The 22744-nt window shown below is 41.4% G+C and overlaps 1 protein-coding gene across 1 annotated transcript; it reads left to right on the plus strand.

Annotated features, from left to right (window-relative positions):
• The first annotated feature begins 677 nt into the window (after window positions 1–677).
• On the plus strand, window positions 678–21345 carry rnf216 (ring finger protein 216). The gene is made up of 15 exons (XM_059347433.1): window positions 678–1157; window positions 1498–1627; window positions 3635–3765; window positions 4690–6048; window positions 6220–6296; window positions 6750–6861; window positions 7601–7762; window positions 8695–8806; window positions 8894–9030; window positions 10693–10743; window positions 11129–11266; window positions 11843–11991; window positions 12998–13076; window positions 18479–18576; window positions 21126–21345. Exons 2-15 carry the CDS (start codon window positions 1561–1563, stop codon window positions 21343–21345), a joined length of 2892 nt encoding a protein of 963 aa, XP_059203416.1. The 5' UTR covers window positions 678–1157; window positions 1498–1560.
• Window positions 21346–22744: the final 1399 nt, after the last annotated feature.

Here is a 22744-nt window from a genome sequence, read left to right on the forward strand (position 1 = left end):
GTTGAACTTTTGGTGAAGTTTTTTGTGTTTCCTGCAAAACTTGAAAAAATTAGTGAAACGATAATTTTAACAGTGTGACGACATGTACATAGATCAGGGATGGGCAACTTAAATGCTGGAGGGGGCCACAACTTTTCACCGACACTACCACAGGGCCACATATAGGACTGTGCACTTAACCAGATATGATGAAACTGCAATTTTAAATATATTTACAGTGCAGTAACTTAACATATTTCATGCTCAAATGCATGTATAACAGTATAAATAGGAATACAACAGGTCTAGAGCAAATAAAAAATAACCACTTACTGTGATTTCTTTTCTTTTTTTTTCAGTGCAATAACAGCAGCAACAACATTAATTGCAAGAAGTAATATTGTGCATTTTTACTCTGCACTTTTAAGATTTCATGCTCAAATGCATGAAGTTGTTCTGAGGGCCACTCCAGCTGCCCATCCCTGACATAGATGCTGAGGATGTAGTCCACCTTGAGGACTACATTTCCCATAAGTCCCCGCCTGTAATGTTACGTCTCAACGGTTACCGTACGCGTGACGTTGCTACTGTTCTTGTTTTGGCAGTTTGTTTCGATATTCACGGATTGTCACCCCACCAACAAGACGTTTTGTATCGGTTATCCACCACGAAACTGCGGTATTGGTCATTCCCGAATGTGTATTATTCATATCTAGATATTAGAATGTGTATGATTTGTTTGAAGCAATGTTATGGATAGAAATCCCGACGGAAGTGAGCTAACTACTTAACCTACTAGCTAGCTAGCAAGGCAAGCTAATTACCATTAGCTTAGCAGAGAGCAGTGGTTTGTTCTGTGTCTGCGCGGAAATGATCGATTGCTCTTCTGACATGTTTGTTTTTAGCTACACCACCTGAAACTTTAAGCTAACGTCACAGTGTTAATAGTAATGTCAATGCGATGAGAAAAATGCAAGTTCATAGAGCTAGCATTGCAACATTGTCAGCTTATCGCAGTGTTAGCGTCTGCATGTAAGATTTACATTGATTTCATGCCAACTTTGATCAGATCTAGGGCGACTAGGGCTGGGTTAGTGAATGTTACAACACATTCCTGTGGGATGAGATTGGACAACTCATTGAATCAACTTCCAGTCAGCTAACAAATGTCCTTTCTGGTCAGTGACACAAATCCCAACCTCTTAACCCTAGCCCACATGCTTCAGATTGTTGTTTCATCTGAAGCTTCCTCTTTGTTAAGTTCTCTTTTGCTAACGTACCAGTTGACCTGACCATTTAATAGTTACTCATTTCAACTTCTTTGTTAGCCTCATGTGATAACATTATTTACGATAATAGGTGGATTCCAACCCATCCTGTGTTTGGTAAATGTTTTGTCATGTCACATATTTTGAAGTGAAAGCATTTCTTGTTATTCCAGGGGAATACCAGTGCTTAAACTGTGTGTGTTTGTCTTGTGTGTGTGTGTGTGTGTGTGTGTGTGTGTGTGTGGTGTAGATGTTATTGATTGACCTGTGACTGTGTGTGGGCTGATTGGGAGCTGGTAAGTGTAGGTTCACAATGGCAGATGGAGGCAGTGATGATGATGTCATTCACCTTGCAAGCTTCAACGTTCACCGTAGCCAAGGTGAGACACATTTTCATATGTTAGTATAAACAGCGAAATAATCTAGTTGTGTGACAGGGGGTTATGCATGGCATCGGACCCAGATTGCTGCTGCCATTTGCATGTACTTCTGCAGTTTTTGCATGAGACGGACATTCCTTGCCAGCCCATACCTATCCTACTTGCTTTTTGGCTCTGTTCATGCCTGTGTTGTCAGGGTTCAAGGTGGGAGTTCCTAATAGCAAGCAACATTGACATACAACAGGCATAATTTTCCCGATTTAGTTTCACAACAGAGACAATAAGATAAATGTATCACAATCATGAAATATATATATATATATATGTATATATATATACATATATATATATAACATATATATAACATATATATTTGTTCAGTTCAGCATCATACAGTCCATAATTTAAATTCTCTACTGCAAATTTACAGTATAATAACTCCTTTTCCTACTTAAGTTTTTAATGAAAAGAGCTGCTCTTTCCTTTCATAAGCTGCAAATTTGGAACTTGGAAGCTTTTCCCTCTTTTCAAATGTTTAAAATTCTCTGAAATCGTTGTTTTACAGAACAATGTCAAATTATTTTCCCTGATTCTTTTGATTCCTGTTTATTTTTATGCAGTTGTTGTGAGTTTTGGAATGTTTTTTTATGTTAACTCTCCCTGTTTGTACTTGTAATGAATCTTATTATACTTTATTACCCATCTTGACCAGGACTCCCTGGCAGAACAGTTAAATAAATGATGAAAAAAGAACCTATTAGTACCTCTGTAAACTTCAGGTTAGGTTCAATATGTAAAAAATAAATAAATCATAATTTCATATCAAAGCATTGAATGTCAGCGTGAGCTAGAGTCACATTTGAAGCTTTTATTTGTCCTAAAAGATATTGGCATGTATCAGTGTATATGTAAGCCTAAAAATGACAAGAAGTTGATGTTGAAATATGTTTTGAAAGAGTGTCACCCTTTTTATAGTTTGTCCACCAGAAAGTACAGACAGAAAAGACACATTTATTTTTCAACTGTATAATTATTATTAAATCATATAATATAATAATAATATTATTATTACTAGTTATTATTATTAGTCATATTTTTATTATTGTTTCTGATATTGATACTGAAACTACTGCTGTTTTGTTCATTCTCTTATATGCCCTGCTTCTGTTACTATCATTATTAGTCATATTTCTATTTTTATTATTATTACTGGTGCAACTGCTGTTCTTCATCTTATTTTTAATCCCTGCTTCTGAAACTATTATTATTACTATTATGGATAATCTTGCTGCTATTTATATTCTCTGATAATATCACTATTATTCATAAACATCATTATAGTGTTACTGTTATTATTGTTGTTTCCATGCGTCTGTCTCTGTCTCTTCTGTCTTTGTCTCTTCCCTCTCACATGCTATGTATTGTAATTTTATCATGTTGTTCTTCTCTGTACAAACAACATCTGTTGCACGTTTGTCAGTCCTGGGAGAGAGATCTCTCCTCTGTTGCTTTCACTGAGGTTTTTTCCATTCTCAGTTCAAGTTTTTTACTTATCTGAACAGACTGTAAAGCCCTTTTAGGTCAATTTGGAATTTCATGCACCTCCATGAGTTTAAAAAAGCTCCAGAGGCCAGTCAGATGACTGAAAAATGGATAAAATAACTTAGATTCAAGAATTGTATTTGCCCAATAACTTTACTCAAATCTCCAATTTACTCTGTCCACTGCAGGACAGAGCTTTACTGTTCTTTGTGGCTGTCAACTGCTACTTAACTGTTTGGATTGGTCAAATCTGTCAAAGGACACGTTTAATGTACTGTAGCAAAGATAAACATAATCACTACAAACAAGACTGTTTCTGGCTAACATAATCCTTGCAGCATTAAACATTCAGTACGGGCATATGTGATGTAATGTGCTATTTTTTCCACACACTTTGCTATAAAGACATAAATAGCCACCACTCATACAAATTTGTAATATTTACATTACACTGTGTCTGTGTAGGTTCCCGTTCCTGTAAGAGGGAGCTCATCACCATTTCTGATGACTCAGATGAGGAGCCTCCGACTCTGGTACCTGGCAGCCCTGTGTTAGTTCCGGACGACGCAGATGATGACGACGTCAGCATATTGGAGGTGAGTCATACATTTTTTATTGTTCATATAAGACAGCGGTTCCCAAACGTTTTTAGCCGCGCACCCCCTTCTATGTCCCAACCGTGTTGACGCACCCCCAATCCCCCACACCTTCAAAAAAACCAAAATGCAATAAGCTTTTTTTATAGCCATATAAAGGCGGCATGTTTAATCATGCTTAAATGAGAACACATATAATAAAATAATCACCATCACAACAATGCGGTCTCGCATTTGAATTAACCTGAACACAGTTTCAATAATGCAACAAAGTTATGCGCAAGCTTCCACTTTTAAGAGCAAAGAGGATGATGACAGGCTCAGGATCAGAGGCAGAAAGCACATAAGTTGGGGAAAATGTTATAATATTTTGAGCCGCGTTGAACAAAAATTGCAGCAAGTTTAAATGACCGTGGAGCTAAACAACCTGTCATAATCGTATCATCATCATAATCATCAATCATAACACAGGTTGGAAAAATGGAAGAAGATAACTTCTTCTACGCTTCATTTGAAGATGAAGTGCATTTTGAATAGCCTGCATTTATTTATTAATTAATATTACAGTTTTTGATTTTACATTTTACAAAGGAAATGTTAATTTACACTTCTTTATTGTGTGGGGGAAAAAAATTTAATTGTGTTTTTATCAGACCGCCATTACATTCTCGCGCACCCCCTAGCGGCAGCTCGCGCACCCCCAGGGGTGCGTGCACCACACTTTGGGAATCCCTGATATAAGAGATACTTGTTATTTGAAGCTTCCTTGTTATCTTGTACAAAAATGTAAACTTTAACCTGTTTTATTATAGAATTATCAGAAATTGCTGTCAGTAATATGAGCTACAGAAGTTAAATCAAAGTAACAGACAAGTTTCCATTTATCTGCCAACTTTTCGGTTTTGCCTCCCGTGTTTTCTGCAGCCACTAACTCCTGCACGCAGACATGTGATTCGCCCAGCAGCAAAGTGGAGTGGGGCCTCGCATAACCTAATTCAAGTTATAGGTCACAGTAGCGCAACTTCTGGGGTTCCCACGGGGAACCCTGGTTCTGCCCCCTCTACCTCCAGAGATGCCAAGGCCAGCTCCTCCGCAGTAAGGCCAGCCATACAGACCACCACACCAGTACAGTCGAGCACGTCTGGACACACACAGCCACAAGCTGGCCCTTCATCACACACACTGTCTCAGCCAAAACTTAACACAAACTCACAGAAACAGGACGGTACGTCAGCACATACAAAAGTGGACCTCCATGCAGTGTCTAACCAAACCCCATCTACCTCCACAAACGCCAACACATCCAGAGCACCTATACCAGTACTTTATCAGCCTCAGCCCAGCACATCTGGACTCATACAGCCACAAGCTGGCTCTTCAGTACAGGCAACGCTGGAGCCCACGGCGGGTACCTCTACCAGTGCCACACGGTCTTCTTGTGCGGTTGCATCAAGTTCTTCCGCAAACACTCAAGAAAAGGCTAGTACAAGTACTCATTCACAAAATCCTCAGGCCAGTACTTCATCTACCCAGTCACAGTCTAACACACGGACGCTGTCTCAGCCCGGTACATCTACTCAGCTCCAGACCAGTGAGACCACAACGCTACAGCCCCACGCCATCCAGGTGAAAGAGGTTATTCCCTCCGCTCTAAAAATCCAACCCCAGCCGCAGCTCAGGCCCCAGAACGTGCTGCGACCTGTGACATTCAATCGCATGCAGGGTAATCTCATTCAGATCGAACCGCAGCCCCTGGCCCAGGCCCCTGCACAGCCCCCTGCCCAGGCCCCTGCCCAGCCCCAGCCCCAAGCCCCTGCCCAGCCACCAGCCCAGGCCCCTCAACCCCCTCAGGTGATACAGGTGATCCCCGCTGCAGTGCTAATAGCTGCAGCCCCAGAGAGACTAGGACCTCCAGAGGCAGGTCACCGGATCATCCTGGGGAGCCAAGCGCCTGGAGCGTGTGTTCCCAATCCTCCGCCACAGGCCGGTGCCTCTGGTGTGGTCCTGCCAGTCCGCAGCCTCCACATCAGGGTGCCCAACGTGAACGCTAACCCCCCTGCGCCTCCAGCTCCCGCAGCTTCAGTCCCACACAACGGGGGAGAGGCTCGTCTCGTTAGGGCTCCAGCTCCAAACCAAGAAAGGGTCAATCCAGTCCCTGGTCTGGTCGCCGTCCCTCCTGCTCCAGAGGATGTTCCCAGAATAGAGGATGCAAGGCCTGGTCCCTCTGCACCCCGTGCCAGAGCAGAGCAGCAGCCCCTCGTTCGAGCCCTTATCACTGGTGTTGTGAGTATTACATAAGCAGAGCAGGCATGGGTATTATAAGCATCTCTGCTATATTCCTCATGAGATCATCAGTTGGTTAATATTGTGTTAAATGGTTAATGTAACTGTGCTTCTCACCTCCTCTGTCCCAACTCCATTCCACCTGTTCAACTCTTTGTGTTGCCTCTACAGTTGGATCTATTCCCAGATGTCCAAGAAGCCTATGTAGCAGAACTGATCCAAAAGAATAATGTGAAAGACTTGAATGTGTAAGAAGCATCAACCTTTTTTCTCCAGTACTTCATTTGAAATAATAAGTGATTCAGGTTCTCAGGAAATCAAAATATGATATCATTACTAGATCTTCTGGGTTTTTTTTGTTATTTTTTCAGTTTGCTTTCTTTTTCTCCATTGTAAGGATTTATTGAACTATGACTAATGCCTGACTTGAAAAAAAGCTAATTGTGACCATTGTAACCATTGAAATACCAGTTGGTGTTAATTAGCTGAGCTTCCAAAATTTCCAATTGATAAAACATCTGCCAAATACCATCAATGCATCCAATACAATTGGAAAAAAATAAAAAGCCAAGCTGCCCCTAGTGAGGCAAAAGTCCAGTTCTATATGGGTGGAAAGGTATTGAGAGATCATCTTACCTGTAACAGTGTGTGTGTGTCTGTGCGAGCTTGTTGACATGCAGCTCCTCTCTACTGTGTTTCAGTATCTGTAACCTGCTGCTGGAGAACCCAGAGTATCCAAGGGGGGATACCACAGCAGCAGCTGCAGCAGCTCCCACCAGCATCCTACTGGAGTCTGGAGAGACCCAGACAGAGGTGTGTGTGTGTGTCTGTGTGTCTGTCTGTCCGTCCGTCCGTCCGTCCGTCCAAACCACAAGACAATGACCTGTATAAGGCATTACTGTTTAGTACAATTTTCAGTCAAGCGGCTGAGTGTTTAGACATTAAACTTTAATCTTAGCCAGGATGAAGAGGCGTGGGTCAGTGTGAGTGTTTAACTTCCTCACCAGTATAATAAGCATTCTGTACTGTGTGCAGGCAAACTAAAGAACTGGGGGAAAAGGAAGGATAGATGGTTCCTCATTACATAATAACGTCAGTCAAGCTTAGGAGCTTTTCTTGGTGTCTGTCACCAGATTATGACTCTGTGCTGTTGTTGGGCAGAGACAATAAATACTGAAAATCAACTCCATTATGTGAGTGTTTCGCATGGAAAGGAGAAAGGCAAACAATAACTTTATTTGTATTCCTTTCCAAAGCAAACTTTGTGGAGTAAACACAGAAATATGAAAGGACAGAACAGGAAAGAATCTCACCTCAGGCTCTGACATGTTCACACAAAACAGCAGATAATGCACAAACAACATTCAGGCTCTCCTGCCTTTAAACCTGATTATTCAGCTCTTCTCCCACCCCACCCACCACACAGTCAGAAAAAAAGCCTTGAGTGTCAGTTATGCAATGTCAATTACATTTGTTGTTTTGGTGACATTTCTGTTCCCATCCTCAGTGTCTTCGTACTGTGTTTATATATGGGTTTTATGGGTCTTTTCAGGTGACCGAGGACCTGTTTGACTATGCCAAACTGGGCACGGTGGGACCTGAGGCTGTGATGCAGGCTGCTGACTTGCTCATGGCAGATTTCAGGATGCTCAGCTGTCAGGACATCAAATGGGCCCTCAATGCTCTGAAGGGACACTATGCAATCACACGCAAGGTACCTGTGGTCTCTTAGTACACCTTTCACAACCCAAGTCTGCTTGGTTAGTCTGAATATGAGAAAAATTGATACTTTTGGCTGGTTTTGTATTTAGTCTGGTTTTCTTTCACAGTGCTTGAATGTAAGCGGACCAAAAAAATGTTTTAAAGATTTGCAGAGAGGCGTGTATGAAGGCGGAAGGCTAGACATATACTGGCAGCATTATTTCTTATTGGTTGGAAAGTTTATTCATTATCCTTAACCTCTTCTCTGCACTCCGATCCCAGCTGACATTGGCAATCACACTCTCATTCACTCCTACGGGCAATTTAGAGTCACCAATTAAACCTAAGTGCATGTTTTTGGACTGTGGGAGGAAGCCGGAGTAGCCGGTGAGAACCAACTCTGACACGAGGAGAACATGTAAACTCCACTCAGAAGAGCTGCAGGCCAGAGTTGAACTAGCGACTCTCTTGCTGTGAGGCACCACTCCACCACTGTGTAGCCCTTGGTTGGAAAGTTGTTGGTGTAAACACGTAAATAAACAATGCAACATGGAGCCGAACGCACCATGAAATATGAAATATGAAATAAAATTGACTCTGCACTGATCCTTACAGCTGATCTAAGGATGATATAAAAGTCATTGTTTTTATCTGCTGCTTGTCAAGCAAACATCAGACTTCAGCAGAAGTCCAAGTCAGTCCTCTCACAGTTGTGCTGTATCTGTGCCTATGTGTACATTACACAAAAAACCTGTGCAGGTGGCCCACAATCTGCTGTGTTTAGGTTCATTTGTGCATACAGTGCAATCAAACCGCACCAGAGATCGATTGAAACGGACTAAACTTTGGCTTGTGAAAGCGCCCTTAGGTATGCAATTACAGTTCTTCCCCCTTTTTACTTTGTGCTCTCTTTTACAAATGTGTCTTTCCCCCACACGCTCCCAGGCCTTATGTGAAGCTCTGAAGAAGTGGCAGGATTCAGGCGACCCCTCAGGAAAGAGACGACGAAGCAGAGCCTCCTCCGTGCGCTGCTACGTCGATTTCCATTTTGAGCATGGTAAAACAAGTTTCTTTGTTGTGTCTCGGCCTTAAACATCCTCTGCTGTGCACTTGGTGTCTCACTCACTGGGTTCCCTCTGTCCAGCAGGTTCAGTGAAGTTTGATAAGAGGATGTATTTCTTAGAGAACGACCGGCGCTACTGCAGAACGTACAACAGTCTGGAAGCTTCTGTGCAGAAGGAGCTTTCATTCTATCAGCAAAAGGCCAAGGAATGGGCAGAGGTACACACACACACACACACACACCTGTCACCAGTATTACATTCATAGACTTGATCCAACTTCATGTTCTTTTTCTTTATTATACTGTACATGTGCAGTCATAAATTCTGTTTTATTGCTATTGAACAGGGAGTTTGGGGTATTTCGCTCCCTGCATTATTTTTTCCATCAGCATAATATTACCATAGGGAATTCTTGATTTGTATGGTAGCAAATCTTTCTGGTATTTTTAAAGCTGGCTCTATGTAGAGCCTTTCTAAATGAAGGGGAATATAGAACTCATTATTACTTATCACAACATGTTTTTATCCATCTTTTTTCAATAAATCTTTACTTTTGGACTTAACATCGCTCTGGAGTTGTTGGAACTGTTTGGATTACAAGAGTCAGAAACAATCCTATGCCGCCACCACTGGAATCTGATTCTAGAAATACTATAATATGAACTAGAGGATGCTGGATGTTGAAGTAGGAATAGTTTAAAAACTGGGACTGGGTGGATTTAATATGAATGAAATAAAAAGTTAAATAATACCAATAATGTATAAATAATTTGTGGAACACTATACTGGTGGTTTAACGTGTGCCAGAAGAAGCTGAAGTAGTAGAAACAAGACTTTTAAGGAGTTGTAATAATTGGGAAATGTGTAATATTTTTATCAGGGAACATTTTTAGGTTTGAATGGAGTTTCTAGCTGAAAGAATGAATGAGTAATTAATGCATGAAAACGTGTCAAAAGACTTCAATTTTTCTCATTTGAATGGAGAAAAAATGATGTGGAACATTTCTGATTTTATGAAAGATACGAATGAAAAAAGTCCATGCACGCGTTTCCTAACAGAGCTGAATGTTTTGATGTTTAAATGAAGTTTCTATGATGAAAACAATGGAAGGAGATAGTAATCAAAAAATGTGGCGTAAAAATGATAATGATAAAAGAATAACGAATAAGAAGTGGGCCTCCATCAATAATAAGTGTAGCCAAATATGTATCTCTAACTGTGCAAAAATGACCAGGTTTAAGCAGAAAGAATAGTAGAGGTTTGTTTGATTTCTGGTTTTACCAGCCTGGTCCGGTCCTGTGTACGACCTTAACCAATTAGATTTTTTGCCAACCGACTAGACCTGCATTTGACACCTTATGGCAAATTAAAAGGTAACCATATCAGTAATCTGTGTCGACGGTGTCACAGCATCACAATGCCATTCATGTTTTAATATTCTCCTCTCGATCTGTCACACATGCTTTTCAGTAAAAAAGAGAGAGAAAGACGCTCTCTGGTAATAAAGTAATATTTGAGAATTCAGACCGGCCTGTGGTTTGGTTTAATATCAAACCATTTTGAAAGTTTTTACAGCCGCCCAACCTTACTGTGTAGAATTTGAATGTTTATTCAGAATTTGAATGTCATTGTTACGAATCAAAGCTTTGAACTATTGGATACAGCCCCAAACTCAAATAATAGAAATTAATGTAGCAGTTATTGTTGTTATTGCTGTGCATTTAGCATACAAAACATTTCTGGCATCAGAGAAAATGATCGTAAGACTTTCTCTGCTTCCCAAGACTTGGCTGAGTTCAGGTGTAGCACACTGTATTTCCACTAGCTGAGAAATAATGCATGTTGCATCTCTTAACACTCCTTTCTCTTTTTCTCCAGCATGAGGACTTCCTGCTGGCTCTGCAGGTCAATGAGGATGAATACAAGATGGTAGGAAGCACACATGCCTCAACCAAACTGATGTAACACTCACAAGGGGGCATAGTTTATCATTTGTTAGTGTAAAAAAATGTCTAAAAAGTGTATTTTGTAACAATACATTACATATTAATGTTGTGGTAAAGGACCAAAGAACCTCAAAGTCAAACAGCTGATGTCATTGGTTTTCTTAAAGTTTCCCAAGTCACTAAAAAGCTGTTTTTTTTTGTAGAATATGTCGTAGACTAGTTGCTCTGCAGGTTCATTTTACTCCTTAATCCCTTTTAGCACCGCAAGGCACTTTCACAAAGCATAAAAAGACCCTGAAAAATGTAGAAAATTAAAAAAACAACCTCAGAGGCTCTTAAGATATGTCTGTGTGTGAATGTTCTTGCAGGACGGCCAGCTGATCGAGTGTGGCTGCTGCTACGGAGAGTTTGCGTTTGAGAAGATGACGCAGTGTTCAGACGGCCACCTGTTCTGTAAAGAGTGCCTGGTCAAATACGCTCAGGAGGCAGTGTTTGGCTCCGGGAAGGTACACACACACACACACACACACACACACACACATACACACACACACACACACAAGCGCTGTTTTTACCACGTTTAAATAGGACATACAGAACTGCTAATGTTGCCAGGCAACTATAAATGACTTATCCTATAAACCCGAGCTGGAGAATTGGTACACAAAGGATGTGACAGCCAAATAAATGTGATTACTGCAGTTATAATTCATATATTGGTTGAAAAGCCCCATGAATGGTGTTTGTTTTAATGTTAGTTTTTTTTCACACATTACATACATTTTCTAAACTATGAGATTTTTTCTGTTCGTATATTTTCAAAAGTCTATCGATTTTTATATTGTATTGTTCAGGTTTCAAGTCTCTGCAGGCTGATTTTTATATTGATATGAGGAGAATAGCATTGATTAATATGTAGAACATGAAAAAAACAGAATAGAACTTTAAATGCAAACACAGTTGTCAGTTTATTTTTGTGCATGTGTTGGCTGAAGGTGGTTGTAAACGTGCCTGTACATTTCTAACTACTCGTGTTTGTGTGTGTGTGTGTGTGTGTGTGTGTGTGTGTGTCGATGTTGCAGTCGGAGCTGAGCTGCATGGAGGGGGGCTGCCCGTGCTCCTACCCAGTATGTGAGCTGGAGAAGGTCCTTCCAGAGAACATACTGTGTAAATACTACGAGAGGCAGGCGGAGGAGGCGGTCGCTGCCACCTGTGCCGATGAACTTGTGCGGTAAGTGTGTGTGTGTGTGTATGTTTACATCCTTTATAGAACCAAAATAATAAGCCGATCAACCATAAATTAATAGGCAACAATTTTGATAGAGTTTATTATTGAAGTCATTTCATGAGCAAAAATGCCCCAAATTCCCCACTTGAGTGATGGGTTACATGAAGATTAGCTGCTACGTAACACCAGCTGGAATGGAAATAATCGTTATTTTTAGACATAATTTTTTATAAAGGGCCCACAAGGGGGGTGATGTACAGTCATGGAAAAAATGAGTAGATCACCCTTGTTTTCTTAAACTTCTTGGCATTAAAATGAACAAGAAATTGAAGAAAACAAGGGTGGTCTAATATTTTTTTCCATGACTGCATATACGTCAGGAAATGCAAACATTCATACAGTCCGTGATGCTTATTGAACAAAAGTTGCAACTCTTGTTCAATAAAGGTTAGACTAGAATCCAGTGGGGCCTCCCAGTGGTCACTGGTAGAGCATATATCACTGAAGCTGAGTCCTTGATGCAGTGCTCCAGGTTTGAATCCGGCCCAAGGTCCCTTTTCCTGCATGTGTCTTCCCCTCTGTGTCCCTCTGTGTCTCTCTCTGTCACTATCTAGTAGAGCTGAAAAAAAGGACAAAATAATCTTTAGAAGAATAGAGAACATCATTCCTTAAAGTGAAGTGCTCTGAGAGAATTTGAGTTTCCTCTGGTAAACATTTGCTGCCTTTGTCTTGGTTGAGAGGAGTGATAAAGTTTGCCATCTTGGTTCGGAGTACAGAGCCTCCGTGTTCTTGTTTTATAATCCTCACAAGAATAGGTGCAACTCATAGACTTGCAGTCTGGTTGATTTTGATTTATTGATGGTCTAATGGGACTCTGCATACTCTTACGTAAACCTGAAAAAATGACTCTTTGTTTCCTCTCAGTGAGATTCTTTAATCTGAGCTTTCTCATGTACAGCTGCATCATAAATTTCATTCATTAACCCACCTTCCTGTTTGGCTTTTCCAGGTGTCCGTTTTGCAACTTCCCAGCCTTGTTGGACAAAGACATGTCTCTGTTTAGCTGCCCCAACCCTCGGTGCCGCAAGGTCAGTCCCACTGTAATTATTGACTTCATTAAACACTGCTGTTCTTCCTTTACAGGCCATAACTGTAAAAGACGATATAGGTTAACAGTCTGGCTCTTGCACAATATGTGCATCATCTGATATAATCACATCCGGCTGTTTAGAGTTAAATCACACTGTACAAAAGAGAGGCTGAACCTGGATTTGAATCCAGTATCATGAATAATTCACTCCATTGTGACTGTAGGACCCAAAAGCTCCTTGTGCAGCGTTCACCTCAGCATAAATCATCTGAGTGCAGCCCGGACATGAGACAGAGATCAAGTCTGTCACGATCAAAAAGATTGATGAACAGTTTTGTGCAGATGATGAAGCGGTTCCATCTGGCGAGGTCGCCACCTCTATCTCCCTGACTGTTTATCTGCGGGCCTCCTCCCTCTGTCTGAGGAATGCAGGGGGAGGCGTTGCTTTGTGTCTGCCAAGGCTGTCACATGGATTCCAGTCAAAAACCTTCATTATTTGGCAGAAACGCACACAAACACATCATATTCTCACTGTCAGCACACAAACACAACCCTCACTTCTTTCTCTCGATGCGTCTTTGTCTCTTGTTGTTTTTGCTCTTGTGTCTCACACTCACTTCAGCCGCACCACTGCAATCTCTTTCTGACTCAACACACACGCACACACACTCCTACTATCACTACATTCCCGGAATGGTGGTACCACCCCGACATAACGAGTGTAAACATCACCTCTTGGTACCAGTCCTCCAGTATGTCACAAAAACACATAACTTAAGAAAATAATACTTTACCCCTGTGTTACCTTGATTTCATTCTAGGTCATACGAGGTGAGTTACTGATATTCAGATGATCATTTTAGGGGTGAAGTATTCCTTTGAATTGTGCCAAAATGACTAGTCACGGTAATGTGATCACCATTATCAAGGGAAAATGCCAAACATTTTCTGGTTTTATCTTCTCTGAGGATTTTCCTCATCTCTGTTTTACATCACTGTAAATTGTGTAAATCGTGGTTGGACATAATAGGCTATTTGAAAACACAATGTTTGGCTCTGGGAAATTATTTTTCTGGTTCTTTGTACATCAGTACAACTAATTTGTCATTTGACAAAGTAATTAATGGATCAATCAGTAGTGAAAATAAATTCTTGTTGTATTGCAAGAGACCGGGACTAAAGCTGAGTTGCAACTGGAGGCACCAGGGACTAAATATAGTTCCTGTACAATAAATCCAGGGGTGATAAAAACACACACATACACACACACACACACACACACACACACACACACACACACACACACACACACACAAAAGCCTTATTTAAAAAAATAAGGAAGTACTTGATGCACACATTGATGAATCTCTGGTAGCACACAGAGATCATCCGTCTCTGGCTAAACTATTAAGTATCATTTTACATCTGCTGGCTTTGCCCAGGCTCCCCTAGTTCCTCTGACAGCCCAGTAAGGACCCTCTCTGTGTAAACCTGCAGTTCAGTCCAAGTTCAGTCTGATTGTTTGTCACTTGACTGTCTCAGTTGGATCATTTGAGGCTTCCCAGTTGTGCTGAGGAGTGCAAAATTTAATGTTTTTTACAGGATCTGGATAGTGCAAATACATTATTTTTGGTAAATGGAATAAAATGATTTTGATGAAATGTTAAGCTTAGATTTGGTTCTGACAATAATGTCTAGCTATGATATATAGTGTAACTCTAGAGATTTCATGTATGTATTTCTTTTAAGAAAAACATGCATCACAAAACTGCAGGTTGGTTGTGGGGTTCAGAGGGTTAAAATCAATTCCTCTGCAGTGGCTATGGCTTTAAATAACAGTATTGTGAGATGGTCCTGTTGTCCCAATAACATCCTTGTATCCTTGTGTAAGTTGCATATTGTCATCTCAGTGATAGCTGATAGCAACAGGGCCTTTAATGTAATCATACAAACCTCTGAGGTTGTATAAATGCAAAAAGCTACATGCAGAAAAGGACGTCCGTGCTTTCTCCTGCTGTTCCGTCCATGAGCCTGTAGGTGGAGCCAGAGGTTCAAACTGGCTGCCATGCAGTGTTACTGCACAGCTGCACCTCATTACATACACACACCCTGAGATACAAAAAAGTTAGACATGCTCCAGATATCTTTTGGGTTGATCCTTTCCTGAATATAATTCGTCTGCATCGCAGAAATTAACAGCTGCAGATTTAGGTCAACTATTAAATTATGTTACAGTCTTACATGGATGCTCTTTAGTAAGACACACTTTTTTTTGTTGTTGTTATGCAAGTAAGTCAGGCGCTACAGAAAGTTAACACAGCTTACTTCCTCTTTAATTTGTGCAGGAATCAGGATGTGAGTCTGTGGCTGCTGTGGTGTGTGCTGTCTGGAAAGTCTGTTTCCTCTCTGAGGTGGAACCCCCCGCAAACCCAGATTTGTTTATTAGTTTATAGGTCTTATCTGCATCTCTTTTTAAAAAAAAAAAGTTGTTTACATATATATTTTCCATCCTTAAACCATCAGCACAAAGCAAGGTTGAAGACAGTTGTTGTACAGTCCGTTCAGCATAAGAGCAGGGAGGGGCTTCATTATGTAACTGACACACTTCCGTAAGCCCACCCGCCTTATCCCGCACCGCCGCCTCATTGGTCGGCTGCACGATCCACTCCCCTCTTACTGGTTCCTTACTGGTTGGACACACTTCCTCCTCCATTTCAAATGTGGTTCAGATCAAGTTTGACCCAGATTCTCCTCCTCCCTCTCTTTTCTTTTCTCCTGCTCCTCTCCCCTGGCTCTGTCTGACCCCCCCCACCACACACACACACACACATATATACGCACAAAAGCGGATGCTAATGTATTCCACATGTGGTTATGAGGACATTTGGACGGGCTTGTTCCTGGCCTGCGTATGATTACTTCATGAGAGTAGAGGAATGTATGAATGTAGGCCACTGGAAGGCTGTTGGAGAACAGAGAGCTTTGAAAGTCTTTGTTTATCGCGTATATTATAACATCTGCACACAGTTTTTAATGCAGTAAAAGCCATCTCCCTAAAAAACACACCGGTGCACACATGCACGCTCAATGCAGCCCCCCAATCAGAAGCTCTGCAAGCTGCTTGCACTTCCTTATAAGGGCTGCTGCAGCCTGCACACAGAGGAAGAGATAGAAAAAGATTCAGAGGAGGAGAGGCATGAGGTATGAATGAAAGCTAGAGGAAGGTGATACTGGGTGGGAGAGCAGGAAGGAGTCGCCCCCAAGGGAGAGGAGTGCAGTGAATGGAGATGGAGGAAAAGTTGGAACAGGATGGGTGGAGGGAGTGCAGAAAAAAAAGCTAAACATGCACTATTTAAAAAAGCTAAAATGTTTGTGCTGCATTCAGCTTAGCAATGATGCTCACCCCTTTTTCTGAGTTATATAGTTTACCAAAATGATGAATAAATAAGAGATTTATAGTAAGTTGTGGCGGTGTACTACAAGATAGTAATCTAATTTTTTGATTTATTATATATTGAAAACTAATGTTGAGTAGTATGTAGGTCAGTAGGTTGTGGAAGTGCGCTAATGTTACAACATTAACAATTTTATTTATTTTTGTAAAATGTATATATGATATATATCCGTTTTTATTCATTTTCTTGATTTATTTTATTTTTTTGGTGCAGTTCAGCTCATTAAAACTGCTGCATAAGATTTTTTTTAAATTGTGTATTTTTACTGTGCACCAAGGAAAAATCATTTACAAGGGTGGTAATTATAAAAATGTTTTTTAAAGTATTTGAACTATATTTAATTTTCAAAAGAATCCACCGTTAAAAATACAAGTTGCTTTTTAAGTTCAGTCGATGCATAATGCTTCCAAAGTTAATGAGTAATCAAGATAAATAATCGTGAAGTCAATATTGACCAGAATAATAGTAAGTGATTGTTGGCAGCAGCTCTGTTTCAGCCCACAGTCTGACACCCAGGGGGGGCGGGGAAGACACGCCCCATACAAGGCTTGTCTCCGACGTCACCGGCTGTATTTTTAGCCGCGCTATAAGAACTCAGGTGTGTTCCTGCTTTTACCCCAGCCTGTCATACAGGTCTCAGACACTCACACTGTCACTCTTTCTCATGCTGTCCCTCTTCCTGGTCGCTAGGTTACCACTAGGGGGTGATCTTTCACCACTCTGCCTCTATCTCTATCCTCCTCATGCTTCTCACTCTCTGTCTCCAGTCTTTGTGTGATCAGGCTTTTTTGAGTCCAGTTCAGCACCCCCCTTGGCTTGCAGACCTCCCCTTCTCTAAAGACCCTCATTTAACCATGAGGGACAGTTTTCTCATTGTGCTTTTCGTGCATACCATCGGGTATGTTTGACGCATCTGTCTGCTCTCAAACTCCCTTATAATTCAGAAATGCCACAAAAATGTGAGCACAGTTGGTCTACCTCATCTGTTTGATGTTTGAAAAGGGCTCATCTTTTCCTTGAAGCTGCACTAGTTTGACTGTAAAGCTCCTTGTGTGCCTTTCTTCCATCCCAAATGATCCAAATGCCAACAAAAACTCTGGCTCCTCCAGCTCTGTTCCCCACCCTTTGGCTGACCTTGCACACACACACAGCTGTCTCGCTGAATACTGTGAGAGAGCTCACAGAGAGCTACACGCCTATGGTAGCTGAAATGACAAAATAACACACACACACACACACACACACACACACACACACACACACACACACACACACACAGTGACTATAGGGTGTGTAAAGAGGGTGTGTTTCCTTCCCAGGTTAAGGGTCACACTGGAGATGTGGATCATACTTGTGCTGCATCAGCTGTCATATGCCACGCTCTTCAATATTAAATGAGCAGTTCAAATATTAATGGTGACACCACTTAGCTAAGGGTTAGTGAGGGAGGCAACCCCGAGCTAACGTGTGTGTGTGTGTGCAGTGATGCCGTCCGTCCAGCTCGTCCTTTCGCTGAACGTCTGACTGAGGTTGACACGATGAAAGAGGTTGGAGGTTGGAGGATGGAGTTGCTGTTTCTAGGCAACCAAGCAGTCAGCGGCGAGCAAATCGCACTCTTGCTGCAGTCACACACACACACACTCACGCTCAGATTTGCAGGGAGAGCCACACCTAGTAGCTGTGCAAGTCCAAGTCCCTGCAGTGGCAGCACCAGCAGCATATAGAGCAGACTGACTGCAGGGCTGCTCTTATTCAGCAGTAACAGTTAGTGATGGATGCATGTGGAAATATGGGATAAATACTTGATATTTCATTATATAAAACATGTAGAAGTGTATAAATGTTGCAAGGAGATTCGAAATGAAATGATTTGCACTTTTTGCTTTCTTCGACCTAATATTGACACACAACATTTGTCAATTTCTTTTCTTGTGTTTTTCTACAGGAGAGCTGTAGAAAGTGCCATGTCCAGTGGAAGCAGCATGTGGGGAAGACGTGTGAGCAGGTCCTGGAGAGGGACGAGATCCGCATGAGGGTGCTCTTGTAAGTGGTCTTGCACAAAAAACACTCCTTTGTCAACATACCACCACATCACCAGCTGGACTAATGATCTGCAAGGACATATAGCTCTCGTGTATCATTGTCGATGAGATGATGTGAAACTTTGTGGTTATTTTTGGGTCCAGGAACATATAAATTCTAAACATTATAGATGCTAATACGGCTGGGCAATATGGGCAAAATCTTCTATCCCAATACAGCTAATGTCATATCTCAATAATGAAATATATCACAATATAATGTGTTTTGTGGTAATTTAATAAATAGATGATAAATAGATAAATGAAATAACCACATGACTATTTTTGTATACACCATATTTGCAAAACGGTCCAGTATCAGAACATAAAGTGTTGGAAAAATGACGTTAAGATTGCTGTAACACAGTTCAGCTGCTTCTTTTTCGACATCACTATTAAAACTATATGGAAAAATATAGATGATAGACATACAGACTACATCATCTCTTTGCAAATGTTGCTCCTGGCTTTGCGAGCCTACATTGGCATCCAAACATTACTGGTACAACACAGCTGTGCTGCTCGTCTTAAACGATATGGATGGCGATTACGTTCTTGTTAAAAATTAACGTAAGATGCTAATGCCGGACTCTGTTATAAGCTAATGTTAGCCGGCTATCGCTAACCCGTATCAATCACATTGCAGGTAAACAAATCAAATAGAATGAGTGATACACATTTTAGTTGATCTTGTTGGTTACGATAATCCCGCCACCAGCCCCTGACGTAAACAGCAAATCTTTGTGTCGATCTGGAACCAGTTTTCCAGGCCGAGAGCCGGTTCTTTGGCTGTCGAAAAAGCAAAGAACTAGTTCAAGATTAGGCACCGGCTCCAAACCGGCCCTGGTACTGCTTTGGTCCAAAAGGGGTAAATGTCATCAAGTGAGATGTAGGGTAATATTCTCATAGACTGGTTGAGTCTCCCCCTGCTGGCCATTAAAAAGAATACAAGTTAAGCGCCACCATATTGCCTTCACTTTACAGGTCCAGAGGTTGCCTCATGGTCGGACCTTTTCATATTATTTTGACGATATGTATCAAATCAAATGTGATTGGTTTTTTTTCCAGTTCCATGAGCAGACTCCTCACCCGCAGGCAGAAATCACATATCTTGGTCCATACAACACATTATTCCCATTATACATTAATATTCAACATGACAAAAACACATTTCAACAAAGTGAAACTGTAACAACAGTGATCCTGATTATCCACTTTGTGTTCTACACTGGACAGAGTTGCTGGCCCTGTTCATTATCTCAGTGTTCTCGCTGTCCCCTCTGCTCCTCCTCACTCAGAGAGGATGCTGGGTAAACAGCTCAGTTTCCCGGACAACACTCCAGGAAGTGGAGAGGCCGGCTGCTTCCTATGGCCCAGCAGGCCCACAGGCAGTACTTCCTGTTTTCAGCCGAACACAGATCTTCTTACTTCCTGGTGCTGAAAGAGACAGGAAGTGGCCTGGTAGAAAGATCAGGGCAGCAGGCCTGAGCTGCACTGACCCGATGGCCTTAACAGGACTGAGCTAAAAGAATCACAACTCCAGACCGCTCTTGATTTTAGGGTTTGGTCTCTTGTATGATACTTAAGTACAGTGTTTGATCCAAGTCTGTTTCCACACCCATTTAGATAAATAACCCAGGGTGATAAACATCTTAAAAAGATTAATAATTCAAGTCATACACAATGGACCTTCAATCAAAAACATTCCCAAAGAGCACAGATTCAATCCTACAGCAAATTAAAAGCTAAATAAGAAAGTAAGTCAGCCAAACCTGCGATGCCATCATTGCCTTGCTACCAACTCTAATGCATCTAAAAGTCGACTCCAAAAAGTAGACTCCATAGGCTCCTCACTGTCCTGATAGCCTAGTCGTTCTTGAGTTCATTGTCTTTATAATTTTCATGTCTTTGGTGTCATTAAATAAAGGGTGCTGAGAAATACAAAGGATCAAGGTCCACCATTGTTGTGACATCGCAACATCCGTTCCACACATGATCACTTATATTCACGGTGCGAAAGCTCTGACAAAATCAGCTTTCTTCCAAAAAAAAAGACACTGTTCTTTTGCTGCGTAATATTTTGATTCAGTGTGAAACTTCTCGAAAACGATATTGTAGTAATGGCAAAAAAAATGCCCCGGTGTGTAAAGAATCTGTCAGTAGACTGTTCAGGCTGTTTGTGTGATTTTATTTTGTTTCCAAGAGTAATGTTGACTTTATGATTAAGCTGCATGTAACCACTTCTAACAAACCTGAATGTGTTTGACCCTGAAATGAGACCTGGGTTCATGTTAGTATTTCCTTGTAGCCTTTAACAAAACTACAGACAGAACTTTCTCATCTCACTGAGAAAACACAAGGAAGACTCTGTCCCTGAGACAAAGAGTCAGATGTGTGTTTTACAGCACTGTTATGTCTCTCTTGGACTCAACTTGTCTTTTAGTTGACTTTTGATTCTTTTGTCCCTCACTACCCTTTTCATTGATTTGATCTTCCCTCTTGTCTGTCTAGTGAGGAGCGTATGACGGCAGCTCGGGTGAGGAAATGCGTCAAATGCGGCACCGGCCTGGTCAAGTCGGAGGGCTGCAACCGGATGTCGTGCCGCTGCGGCAGCTTCATGTGCTACCTCTGCCGAGAGCCCATCACCGGCTACAACCACTTCTGCCAGCACGCCCGCTCTCCTGGAGCCCCCTGCCGACACTGCCGCAAGTGCTCCCTCTGGCTAAGCTGACGTGCTGCTGCTGTAACGCGCCCGGTGGAAATCCCCAGTAACAGAACACATCCAGGTTATACCTTTTACCCTCACCAACATGTTCCACTGACTCTCCCTGCACTTTGACCCCGACCATCTGATTCTGTGGTGGTCGCCCACAGTGACCTGGCCCACAGTAGCAACAATTAGTCTCCAAGCAGTTAATGAGCTGGAGCTGCTCCAGCCGCTCTAGAGAGGCATCAGAGTGGGCCAAGAGCTGGTCTCCAATGGCATTGCCAAGAAATGGACAAATACTGTTAACCAGAGGGCCATGAGGGCTGCTGAAAGGGCTCGACCGCCTTCTTATCATTATCAAACAGATATTCACAGTTCACTTAACCTAAACGTTGATTCTCTATCTGAATAAAAAAACAAGAGTCACAAACAGTTCATTTAAAAAAGACAAGACACAAACGGTTCATTTAGACCACCGTTGACAAACTGCAGTTCCACCCTCCACATTAGTTCTGTCCTCCACACTCAGACACAACAAGCCTGCAGCACAGCAAGTGGCATGCTGGCTGAACCTTCGTTTCTCAAGGTACAGGCAGAGCTGCTGTAGAAAGACAAGAACATTTCTCTTAAAGGTAGTAACATTTCCCCATTAAAATGTCTTATGTTCTATATTTTGTTGAGTTGTGTACCCAAATATTTCCAAAAATGTTAAAAACCCAGACAAATCTGTCAGTTTAAGGTAACGGTGCACCCCCTTAGCTGCTCTGACATCCAGGGAAACTCCAGGTGGTGTGTAAATCAGTGTGTAAATCGTACAGAATGTCAAAGAATTATAATGTCATTAAGCTTTTGTGCTGCATCACAGCATTATAATTTTATTTTAAATAAATAATTATAATTTTATTAATGTTTATAGTAGTCCATATTGATGTATTTCAGTATCGATCCAGTTCAATAGGAACTGGTTCATGCCCGCCACCAAGCTAACAGTAGCGTTATAACATAATAACGATGGTCAACATGCTCAAAACAGCTCTGGGCTAGCCGATGACTGAATTCTCCACATGACTTTAGCTACAGTAGCTGTTTGGGTAGTCCATTAGGCTAATAGTTAGCAAGTTAATGTTCTATTAGCTAACACTACTTGTGATCAGTGGTGGAAAAAGTATTCAGATCCCTTACTTCAGTAAAAGTACTAATGCCACACTGAAATTACTCCACTCCAAGTAAAAGTCCTGCATTCAGAACTCACTGAAGTAAAAGTACAGAAGTGTCAGCATTAAAATGTACTTAAAGTAAAAGTACTCATTATGCAGAATGGCCCCACTCAGATTGTTTTTATATATTCGAAATATATTTTCATGAATTTTAACTACTTAATATACTCTTATGAGGTTTAATTTAAAAAAAAAAAAAGTCTAAT

This window comes from Centropristis striata, chromosome 13, assembly GCF_030273125.1.
Source record: "Centropristis striata isolate RG_2023a ecotype Rhode Island chromosome 13, C.striata_1.0, whole genome shotgun sequence".
Taxonomy (NCBI): Eukaryota; Metazoa; Chordata; class Actinopteri; order Perciformes; family Serranidae; genus Centropristis; species Centropristis striata.

What these genes read in the sequence shown, in the direction of transcription:
- rnf216 (XM_059347433.1), top strand. Translation starts at nt 1,561, where the DNA reads ATGGCAGATGGAGGCAGTGATGATGATGTCATTCACCTTGCAAGCTTC. An exon ending in CAACGTTCACCGTAGCCAAG is followed by an intron (nt 1,628 to 3,634) that starts GTGAGACACATT and finishes GTGTCTGTGTAG; the next exon opens with GTTCCCGTTCCTGTAAGAGG. An exon ending in ATCCGCATGAGGGTGCTCTT is followed by an intron (nt 18,577 to 21,125) that starts GTAAGTGGTCTT and finishes TTGTCTGTCTAG; the next exon opens with TGAGGAGCGTATGACGGCAG.